General features: G+C 39.8%; 1 protein-coding gene across 1 annotated transcript in view; it reads left to right on the top strand.

Moving 5' to 3' along the window:
• The window catches only part of Hmcn1 (hemicentin 1), a 424,838-nt gene that overhangs the window by 321,959 nt on the left and 90,684 nt on the right, over nucleotides 1–12,195 (top strand). Inside the window, 11 exon segments of the mRNA XM_051147547.1 lie at nucleotides 66–162; nucleotides 1,162–1,323; nucleotides 2,283–2,396; nucleotides 2,515–2,717; nucleotides 3,008–3,089; nucleotides 3,199–3,330; nucleotides 3,830–3,979; nucleotides 6,283–6,442; nucleotides 9,045–9,169; nucleotides 9,369–9,552; nucleotides 10,147–10,244. Of these exon segments, the coding sequence (XP_051003504.1) occupies nucleotides 66–162; nucleotides 1,162–1,323; nucleotides 2,283–2,396; nucleotides 2,515–2,717; nucleotides 3,008–3,089; nucleotides 3,199–3,330; nucleotides 3,830–3,979; nucleotides 6,283–6,442; nucleotides 9,045–9,169; nucleotides 9,369–9,552; nucleotides 10,147–10,244 (1,507 nt within the window).

Below are 12,195 nucleotides of genomic sequence, written 5' to 3'. Positions count from 1 at the left end.
AAAGATAAACTGTTACATGTTCCTTTATTAGCTATTTCAGTTGCCATTTCTCCATTTTCATTTAGATACTAAACGCTCAAATAACAGATATCGGGAGGTATGTGTGTGTCGCTGAGAACACAGCTGGGAATGCCAAAAAATACTTCAACCTAAACATTCATGGTAAGAGCTCAGGGCCCCGGACATCTCGTAGGCTCTGCTTGACAAAGCAGGGACCCCAGGCTTCAGATTTTGTAGCCTATGCTCTGGTTTTAACTTGTTCAGTGTGTGAAGCCTCATCCATTCTATCACCTCGTCTTTACCTCCTTCAGAACTCAGCAGAGATTCCAGAATATAAATCTCCTAAACAGCCCATTTTTTTAATCCCTCAGGACAGAAGTTCTCAACCTATGGGCCCCAACCTCTTTGGAGTCACATATCAGCTAGCCTGCATATCAAATATTTACATTACTATCCATTCAAAGTTACAGTTTCATACTTGAGGTTACCACAACAAGAGGAACTGTATTAAACAGTCACAGCATTAGGATTGTTGAGAACCACTGCCTCACGAGAAAGCCTACAGGAAAGATTCCATGTTCATGTGAAGGCAGAGTCAATAGTGTATCTTCTGCTCATGCACGAGCAGACTTCTTGGCACAGAGTTACAATGTCTACATGCTACTATGCTCTCTCTAATAACAAAAGACCACCTTGTAGAGCTAAAGAATTTTTTTAAAGCAAGCATGACTAAATTGTGTTTGAACAATAAGCAGTAGTATTGTCTATTTCTTAATATTTTTGTTTCTCTTGAACGTCGCATGGATTTATATTACAAAGATAATTTGTATGATATGTTGAAATTCTAAAGTTATTTTTGCCATAATAAGAAACATCAAGATATGATTTTAAAAATAAAATTATCCAAACCACTGAAAAACATTATGTTGTTTCTTTGTAATTTGAAAAACCACATTTTGGGGGGCTGCACTGAATTTTTTTGACTTTGAGAACTTTGAGACACTCTTACAATGAAGAAAAATACAGGTTTGATAGTGTCACTATAAATTCTAATAACAGAATCCTTTGCTTGTTATTTGTATAGACCACAGAAAATTAGAATATGTTTCTGATACTGTCAAAGTTCAGTTTTAACGTATATATATATATACACTTTTGCAGTTCCTCCAAGTGTCATTGGTCCTAACCATGAACAGCTCGCTGTGGTGGTGAACCATTTCATCTCTTTGACCTGTGAGGTGTCTGGTTTTCCCCCTCCTGACCTCAGCTGGCTCAAGAATGAAGAGCCCATCAAACCGAACACTAATGTTCTCATTGTGCCTGGTAAGGAGCTTACTCATCTCACAAGGTGGGCCACACACGACATGACCCTCATTTCAAAACAGAGATCCTTTCACATTAGTCTCTCGCCAAAGTTGGGGCTCACTCTCTCTGTTCACTGGACCCAACTATAGCCATAGAGTAAAGACTTGTACAACTTCAGTGGAAATGTACCGTCATGGAGTACTTAATTATGGAATTAGGGATCAGAAAAATGTGGTGCTCCTTAATGCAAATGATAAATAGCCACTGTACAAACTTACTGGTTATTTTCAGTGAGCCACAATCTTCTGGAGCATGGTAGCTAAACACAAAGGTAGATGATGCTGATAGGATAGGGAGTGCGGGCCAGCAAGAAGGCTCAGAGGCTAAGGGTACTTGCTATAAAAACTGACCGCCCGAATCTGATCCCTGGGACCCAAATGGTGGGAAAATAAAAGTACTCCCACAACCTGGCCTCAGACTTCTGCCTGCTACTATAGCACGCCTCCTCCACAAAGAAGTTTGTAAATGAAAAATAGCATTTAAAAGAGAATTGACAGTGAGAAATATGTAGCTGGATGAACAGATGGAATTCGGAAGCCAGCTGTAGCCTATGTCCCACATTGTCTCGAGACAGTGTGCAGATGACAACACAGGGCAGCAAAGGCAAAAAGCCAGACTCGCCCAAGAGAGACAGATGATAGACCGAAGGATAACCCATGAGCTCTGTACTATGGGGAATTTAGACTCAGAATGGACTAGCTAATCCCCAGACCCACATGGCAGGATAGAACTCCCACAAGTTGTCCTTTTCAGACCTCAACACATGCACTATGACAGGTGCATGCATGCACACACAGACACAAAGACACATGAGAGAGAGACACAGAGAGAGAAAAACAGAGAGAGAGAGAGAGAGAGAGAGAGAGAGAGAGAGAGAGAGAGAGAGAGAATTAAAAACAACCTTATATCTTCCCCAGGTGGTCGAACTCTACAGATTATTCGGGCCAAGGTATCTGATGGTGGTGACTACACCTGCATTGCCATCAACCAAGCTGGAGAAAGCAAGAAGAAAATCTCCTTGACTGTTCATGGTGCATTTTTTTACTCTCTCTCTCCATAATATAATTTTATTTCATATTTTCTAGCTAAGCAACTGAACGAGGGAAAAAAAACCAATTTGAATATTCTCCTTCTTGTTTCCTGCCTCAGTACCCCCAAGCATTAAGGATCATGGCAGCGAGTCTCTTTCTGTAGTCAACGTAAGAGAGGGGACCTCGGTATCATTGGAATGCGAGTCAAATGCTGTCCCTCCTCCAGTCATCACCTGGTCCAAGAATGGGCGGATAATAACGGATTCTACCCACGTGGAGATTTTAACTGGTGGACAAATGCTACACATCAAGCGAGCCGAGGTGCATCTTTGGTCCTTGTCTGAGTGTTGTGCCTCCATGGTGGGGTTGTAGAAGAGATATCTGGAAGAGGCCTTCTCCCCTTACTACAGTGAACAGTGCTGTTCATGGAAAAGTGCATGGTCAAAGCCATTGAACTTATTTGCATTTAAAAAAAAAACCAGGATTTCTGAAGGCGACTAGAAGTGGGGCAGTTGAGCATAAAGATGACTGATGCTTAATCTACTCCTGAACCTTGTGATTGGTCATCTGTCACTTAATGGAGCACGTACAATAGTATCTTTTTCTTTTAGGTGTCTGACACAGGCCAGTATGTGTGTAGAGCTATAAATGTAGCAGGACGAGATGATAAAAATTTCCACCTCAATGTATATGGTGAGCATTTGCCTCTAATACAACTCTCTTTCCCCTAGATATGCAAATGAACGAACATGTCTTGAATTAACTTAATGGCGGCATGAGATCTTCTTCTGTCTCTTTACAGTGCCTCCCACCATTGAAGGGCCCGAAGGAGAGGTAGTTGTGGAGACCATCAACAATCCAGTGACACTGACATGCGATGCCACTGGGATCCCACCCCCCACCATCACATGGTTAAAGAACCACAAGCCGATAGGTAACAGCTTGGACATTTTTTTTTTTTTGTGTTTGCCTTGCTTTGCCTTTAATTCACTCCAGTTGTAAGTTAGCAGGTTCTCAGTCTTGTGCTCTTGGCTGTGGTTGGTTCAAGAAAGCAAATCTACTGAGGAGACTCCTGCGTAAACATTTGCTTTGTTAAGCAGCTTTACACTGAAGAGAGGGCCTCATGCATTCAAGGCAAGGCCCCTACCACATTTTTGTTGTTGTTGTTGTTGTTGTTGTTGTTTTGAGGCAGGATCTGATTAAATAGACCAGACAAGCCTTGAACTCTCAATGTCCTTCACTCTGCCTCTCAGCTATCGGGAATTGTAGACTGCCTCACTATAAACAGATTTTTTTAAATTGTTTATGTTTGAAAAATTCTCATTAAAAATACAAAGGAAAACCGTTTAGAAATGTATAATTTTTACGTCAAGAAAATGTTCTTAAATGTTATTTTTTTCTCTTTTTTTTTTTCTCTTCATTTCTACCTGTAGAAAATTCTGACCCACTCGAAGTCCACATTTTATCTGGAGGAACCAAACTGCAAATTGCCCGACCTCGGCGTTCAGATAGTGGAAACTACACCTGTGTTGCATCCAATATGGAGGGAAAGGCTCAGAAAAACTATATCCTTTCCATTCAGGGTATGTTAACTACACTGTAACCTGTCCTCCTTTTTTTGACATAGTCTTTCTAGAGTACAAATGGTCTGTATTGAAAGAGACCATTGACTATAGACTTGGTCATGCATTTACTAGTGCAGTCTACTTTCATGGAAAAGCACATAAATATGGAGAGAGGAAAAAAACAGAATTTAGGATATCACTGCTAATTTTGTTATAATGAACGTATAGCATTTCTATGTGCAATGCTTTATTTGTTACAGTTTATTTTGTACTAAGACTATAAGCCTGTTCTTATTTTTCTAGATATGTACTATTTAATTTGTGAGATTGTGCTATGGTTTCACATGAGAGAACTTAAAATCATCATGAATCCTGCACAGTTTCGTACTGTGAATAGGAAGCATCAATTCACCCAGGAAACATTTAACCATTGGTGCCTGCATTGTGGCAGAGTACTGAGGACTATAGGGAAAACTTGTTGCTTTTTGATTTTCAGCAAACCTCTGAGTGATGTATTTGACTCAAAATGGAATGGAAGTCTTGCTTCCTGGTTTCATTACTGTTACTAAAGAATTTCTAATAAAGTGTACCCTTGGTTTTGAATATAATATATCTGCTGTTGCTGTGTTAAAGCTAACTCCCTGAAATTATAGGAAAAGAAAATTGGTTCATGATCTTTGCAACCACCACTGATGCTCTGATATTTCAGAGACAGACAGCTATTCAGTGCTATAATATCTTACCGGGGGTGGCAGGATGGCTAAGTAGGAAAAGACATCTGCCATCAAGTCTGAGGAACGGAGTGAGAGCTGCATAGTGGAAAAGGGAAACCAACTCCTACAAGTTGTCCTCTGACTTCCAAACGTGCACTGTGGCACATGTGGACTCGCATACATATAAACATATACACAAAATAAATAAAATGTAATTTAAACTTAAAGAAAAATATGCTTAATTATGCATATGCACCAATAATGAATAATATAAATTATAAAGTATGTTGGTGTGACCAAACTTTTTCTAAAATTCATTTTAATATATTTACATTATGTCTTAAAACTAGAAAAAATGCATACACATAGGCCCTAATTGGGACAAGTTTCATTAGTATATCTAGTGACAATTTCTTTGGTGCTCTACCTTCAGCTAATTTGTTACAATTATCTCTGGTGACTAAAATGACATTTAGAAAGGTAATACAGTGTTAGTAAATATTTAACAACTGATTCTTGAAACCAAAAAAATAGTGATATGTGGCTATGATGTGCCAATTTCCTGGTGTGTGGACACCCAGAGTGGCCTATTTCCAACTGTCACAATGAATGACTGTGAGCATGGCATAGGAAGTCAGGCCAGATAGGCTCCTATGAGCAAATATGAGCTGTTTCTAGCATGCCTCTGTAATTCTATAGCACAGGAATCTAAGTGTGTTCCTTTCTAAACTTTAAATTCTTATACTTTTGATATGTAGTTGTTTTGCCTAAGTATATGTCTTCACCACATGCATTCCTAGTGCCCAGAGCCCAGAGGAAAACATCAGATCCCCTGGCACAGGAGTTATAGGTAGTTGGAAAAAGCCATGTGTGTGCTGAGAATCGAACCTGGATTTCTGATCAGTGTTAGTATCTTTAATATACACCAAAGATAACCAGATAAAAAAGAACAGAAACTATTCGAGCATAGTATGTCTATCAAAATTTCATAATAAATAATAGACAATAGACAAATAATTAATATACAGCTCTCCTGAGACCATTATGCCAAAATGTCTTGAAAGGCGATTGTCCTGAACTACATGAATTACATACAATCCACTGAAGCTTAAGCTAAGGACGATTCCATTGGTTTCCCACAAGATCAATTAGTTATCAGTCCCTATGACTAAACAGTTCCAGGAATATCAGGAACATTGAAGTAACTTGGTGCCTTTGTCTTTCTCACTTAATAGTAATGACATTTAGAAACTATAGGCCAGTCCTAACCCAGGAAGTATTCTGAATTAGAAATTACATTTTTCTGAACAGTGAGGTTGATCAGCAGGTAAAGCCTCTTGCCACCAAACCTGATAACCAGTTCAATCCTGAGACCCACATGGTATACGGAGCAACCCAGCTCCTCCAAGAGCAACCCAGCTCCTCCAAGTTGTCCTCTCTTCTCTACGTGCATGAGCACACCAGAGGAACACTTGCATGCAGGTACACACAGACAAAATAAAAGGTCACAACAACCAAAACGAAATGGTATAGTCTACTATTTTTGTCCCATTCGTTAGCATGTACAGCCTTATACTTTCCTAATAAAAAAATCTTCTCTCTCTAAAGTCCCTCCAAGTGTTGCTGGTGCTGAAGTTCCTAGTGAAGTCAGTGTCCTTCTTGGGGAAAACGTTGAGCTGGTCTGCAGTGCAGATGGCATTCCCAGCCCACGTCTCCAGTGGCTTAGGGATGGAAAACCCATCGTGAATGGTGAAACAGAAAGAATCAGGTGTGTTTAAAAGAATGACTTCATTATAAACCATACAGTCTTCCGTAATGCTCTACATGCTTCAGATTTATGTGAATAATAGCAATTTCTGTCCTAGTCTGCTTTATATTGCTGTGGTAAACATCATGACCAAAGTAACTGTGGGAGGGAAGAGTTTATCTCACTTTACACCTTATAGCCCATCGTGAAATAAAGTCCAGGCAGGAAGTCAAGCCAGAAGTTGGTGCCAAGCACTGAATCAGAGACAATAGAGAAATGCTGCTTACCGGCTGTCTCAGCCTGCTTTCTTATCCAACCCAAGACCACTTGCCCAGAGACGGCACAGCCAACAGTAAACTGGGGTCTCACCCAGCAATCACTAATCAAGAAAATGCCCCTACAGAAGTGTCCACAGGACAGTGTGATGGAGGCAATTGCTTAATCAGGACTCTCACTTCCTGGATAGGTCTTTGTAAAGCTGACACCACCAGCCATCAAAACTTTTGTGTCATTAGGTCTCAGCTATTATTTTATTTACAAAGAGAAAAGATAACAACTTTTTGAGCATTGAGTAGAGAGAGATTCTCTTTAGATAACTCTCCAATGTTTATCTATGTATACGCGTTTGTGTCAGTGTGTGTGGTGAGTAAAGGGATAAAGGGGGCAAGAGGGTTCTTATTCACCAATTCTGATTACAAAACTTTAGACGCCAAGCCATTAAAATGGTAGGCAACTGTCACTGAAAAGATTCCTCTGGTTTTAGAATGTCCAATACAAGCCCATGTCATAAAATAATTAATCCTTTCCTGTTAAAGTCTAGCCAACAGCATCCTACAAAAAAAGGTCATCAATGTTCCTAGATGTGGGGTTTTTATCTTAAAGTTACCAAACTGCATGCAAGGACAGTTGATTGGCTGGTTATGAGAAAAGACATAATAGCACCACAGTCTGCTTCATTTTTAAGAGTGGTTTGTTCCCATGCCACTCTCAGCTGATCCTTGTTTCACCTTCTACAAAGAGATGAATATCAGTGCAATAGAAGCTTCATACAACTTGAACAAGTTCCTTCAGAGGAACAATCTAGAATCTCATAAAGATATTTCAACATGAACATATTTGCACACATATACCAGAATAACTATATGCATAGATATACATGTACTATTAATTTTATAGGCTTAACCAGTATTTTAGTCGTTTGAATATATTTTCTAGTCAGTGAGTTGAATACATAGAACTTAAATACATATAAGGATCAATTTCTTTCTATTAGTTTTGTATTAAAATGTAGGTATTTGTCTCCTTTACGAGATTAGGTAAGCTGTCAGATAATATTCTCAGAGATATTGGACATTTTATTTCTGTTACATGAATGAATATGGACAAGTGTTTAGTTATTTTCATTAAGTAATATTGGCTATTTTTCTAACTTGGTGAAACCTGAGGCTCTAGATTGTTACCTGGGAGGTTGGAATTCTGAATTCCTAAAGTTGCTTATTCCACTTGGCTGGTAACTTCATCACTGTCTCATGTAGCTATCAATTTATCAAGGTCGTGTTTTCAAAATCAACTTAGTGCTTTGACTGTGACAAGCTGCAATTTAGCCAGCAATATAGTTAAAGTCATGTGAGAAAAGTATAACTACACCTAAATACTTGCTTTTTTTTTTTTTTTTTTTTTTAATTTTTGATGCAGGGTTTCTCTGTGTTCACCTTGGTTGTCCTGGACTCGCTCTGTAGACCAGGCTGGCCTCGAACTCACAGCCATCTGCCTGCCTCTGTCTCCCGAGTGCTGGGATTAAAGGCGTGTGCCATAATATACTTTCAGTGTCAGTCTCAAGATGTGATATTTAATAGTGTACTGCAGTACAAATCCTTTATCAGATGTGCTGATGAAATAGCTCTTCTTAGAATAGTTGTAAATGACATTTTAAACTTCTCCTTAAAGCATAGGAAGTTGTGTTTGGTGGTTAATGGTATATGGAGAAGATGAATAGTTTAATAATCTTAACTTAGACATATTTTGTTATCTAACTTTATATTTATCATTTATTTTTACAAAATCAAGAGAAACACTTAGCCACTTGAAAAACTTCAGACTATTTCTATTCATGTACAGAGTCATCACTGTTTAAGTAGCTGCACTTCTTTGTTCCTTTTCATTGAAGTATCATTAGGGTATTCACAATTAGTTTTATATTCATTTTTTCACCTTGTCATGTTCCTCAGTTCATATTAGAATTGTCAACTTTTCACTTGACTAGAGAACTCATATCGATCACTGAGATACAACATTCTAAGGCTGAGAGAAAGGCACCTCTGCTTGTCACATTCCTGACCTGACTTTCTTTGTTTCCTTCTTCTTGGAAGGAGATGATAGATGTGAAAATAGTTACCATATAATTTTATTTTCCTGAAATGGCCATCAGTTTCTGTGGCTCTGACTTCTTTATTCTTCTGTGTACTTGTGAACTAGACTTGAATCATTCTATTCAAGATGAAGACATCACACACACAGACATATATATATATATATATATATATATATATTTAAGTGTACAATAAAACTGAATGAGTTTTCCATATTTAATCCCCACAGTGCCTCTGTCTGACTTTTCCCACAGGGTCACTGCAAATGGAAGCACACTGAACATTTACAGAGCTCTCACATCTGACACGGGGAAGTATACATGTGTGGCTACTAATCCCGCTGGAGAAGAAGACCGAATATTTAACTTGAATGTCTATGGTAAATATGAAGTGCCACTGAGTTTTGACTTTGCTACCTTAAGAATCCATTAATGGACCTTGGGTGACTTGAGCATTTAACTGAAATCTGATATCAATGATATTTTCTTTGGGGATACAAAACAGAAGCAGGAACAATTATACTGCAAATGATTTGAATTCCTATGTCTTCTTTCTTACTCGCTATGTGCATTGCATAGTTCCACCTAAAATCAGAGCAAATAAAGAAGAGGCGGAGAAACTGATGGCTCTGGTAGACACGTCAATAAATATTGAATGCAAAGCTACGGGGACACCTCCACCGCAGATCCACTGGCTGAAGAATGGCCTGCCCCTGCCCCTGTCCTCCCATGTTCGCTTGCTGTCAGCAGGGCAGGCTGTCAGGTTAGATTGTATCATGTGTCACTACCTAACTACTTACAATAACAGTGATTGACAGCTCTTTTTCACCTACACAACATTTAAGACGTGCTTCTCCCTCAATTTCGACTGCTATTCTGCCACACCATCCAGATGTTTTCAAGAGGCGAAAATCAGGAAATAAACATCAAAAATGGCTTTGTATTCTTATTTAAATGCACATGTTTTACTAAATATATGCCCAATGGGTCTTGAGAGATGAGTTGTTACCAAGTTTATGTTTCTAAGAGCTACATTTAAGCAGGGTGTTATATGGTAAGATAGGAGGGTGTTGACAACATTCATGATTTTCAGGCTACCATTTTTCTCTGTTAATGTGTTTGAAAAATGGTCACTCTACCAATTTTGTTGTATTCTTAGTGGTTTACCATTACTGCAGTTACCTTTATAGAACCAATTGCAGTTGGAAGTAGCTACATTTTTTTAGTGATGGTAACAAGCTTCATATCTGAGAGTTTTCAATATAAATTTCATTCTGTAGTCTGTTTATAAACCATAATTCTCATCTTAGTATATGTTGAATGGACTGATTGTGAAATGTGGGGCCCTCTTTTGCAGGATCGTGAGAGCTCAGGTGTCTGATGTTGCTGTGTATACTTGTGTGGCCTCCAACAGAGCTGGTGTGGATAGTAAGCACTACAGCCTCCAAGTCTTTGGTATGTCACAGAAATGATCCTACTGCAAGTTCCGCAGCACTAAGCAACATGCCTGGAGAAACTGATGTCCTCACACACTTGTAAATTCAACTTTCCTCTGTCAAAAATAATTGGTAGAAAATATCTTGCTACTAGGGTAGAGTGCTGTTTTCTGTCCCACAAGAATCTGTGTTTATTGGTTCTCAGCATCCGTCAAATTTCTCTCCTAATACAAAATCATATCAGTTGTAAGGGCTTTTATTAAAATTTTGGCAGCATTTTTCCCAATGAATACAGACCTCTCTCATACCCCACCCTCTAATGCATTCCTATCACCTGTCTGCCACTTACTCCTCCAAAGCTCTTTCTCATCTTCCTGTGTGTTTTGTTTTGTGACCCTCTGGGTCAGCCAAAGCTGTCTGTGCAGTCATGAGTTTGAAGCTATCCATTGGAACTTTGTGGGCTTAGCAGTGGGTTCGCAACTGAAGATAACTGTCACTCCTCTTTAGAATCTCTCAATAGCCAATAGCTAGTGGTAACAGATAGGGCCTTGGTAGCCCCTATCCATTCCTTGACTGATTATTGGCAGGGCCAGAATGACTGTTGACTGGGCCAGTCTTGTGTGGGTAGTCAACGGCAGTCATTGTGAGTTCATGCCTGCAATCGTTGCATTGAGTCTAAAAGATGGCTTTTCAGCTCTTCGCCTTTGCCTCATCTTCTGTCTCTTACATGTATCTCACCTACATCAGCTTGTTTCTCTATTGCTTTCATGAAGCAACATGAAGGCAGAAACTGAAGCAAACCACAAAGGAACGCTTCTTCTTGCCTTGTTCCCCATAGTGTGCTCGGCTTGCTTTCATAATCAGCCAGGGCTACCTGCCCGGGGATAGCACTGCTACAGTGTGCTGGACCTTCCTACAGCAATCGTTAATCAAGGGAATGTCCTGCAGACATACCCACCTAACGGAGGTAATTCCTCAATTGGGGTTCCCTTTTCCCAAGTTTATAGCTACAAAACTAACCCAAATAAGGTCTCGTCTCATGTAGTGTTCCCAGCTCTTAATGGGAGTTGTGTAAATGACATGTTCAGGGCTGAGCCCTAACTTACTCTCAGCTGCTTGGGCAATCATGAGGCTTTAAATCCATCACTGTCTATTGCAAGGAGAGGCTTCTCTGATTGGACTGATAGGAACTTTGGTCTGTAGCATAGCAATAGAGTTTAGAAGCAGCCTGGTGTAATTTAATTAAATAACCATAGTACAGTCTCCGTTTGAGCCTACAATCTCCTCACTCAGTGGTTTGTAACCCAGAATACAGTAACAGGCATGAGCTCCTTCAAATGCAACAGGTCTTGAATATGACCAGAGTGGCTGCTATACCCTATAGCATTTGTGCCACTGATGCACAGTGGCTACAACTTGCCCAGCAAGTTGTCTTCTCAGTTTAGAGGATTCACAGCTGAGTAAGACAACTGCTGCCTTTTCTCCCCAGCAGCCTGCATTGTACAGCACAGTGAACGTTAGCCAGTAAGAAGGACACCTCCGTCTCATGTACAGCTTGCCTTTCCGCTGTCTTGAAAGAGAGATGTGTGCTGCCCATAGCAATATCATATTATAACTCTAGTTCTTGTGGGTCACCAAGAAGACTGACAAGAGCCTAATTGTTTGGGAGCCTTTGACGCCTCACTGACCAATTACTGTGGTGGTATCCCACTTCCAGGACTGGGAATTCTATGTTTGGGAGCATCATAACCTAGCCATGGACAGCCACTCCATTCAATCTCTCTCTCTCTCTCTCTCTCTCTCTCTCTCTCTCTCTCTCTCTCTCTCTCTCTCTCTCTCTCTCTCTCTCTCTGTGTGTGTGTGTGTGTGTGTGTGTTATAAAATAGCAGGGTTTTATGTAACTTTTTCATTTTGTCTAATCTATCTTAGCTGTCACTCTCAGCTCCCTGTCCCTACCTCCCTTCCTGCTC

This window comes from Acomys russatus, chromosome 6 (assembly GCF_903995435.1).
Source record: "Acomys russatus chromosome 6, mAcoRus1.1, whole genome shotgun sequence".
In the NCBI taxonomy this organism is placed as follows: domain Eukaryota; kingdom Metazoa; phylum Chordata; class Mammalia; order Rodentia; family Muridae; genus Acomys; species Acomys russatus.
The sequence above is the reverse complement of the archived record's forward strand: the minus strand, read 5'-3'. Positions and strand labels throughout refer to the sequence as shown.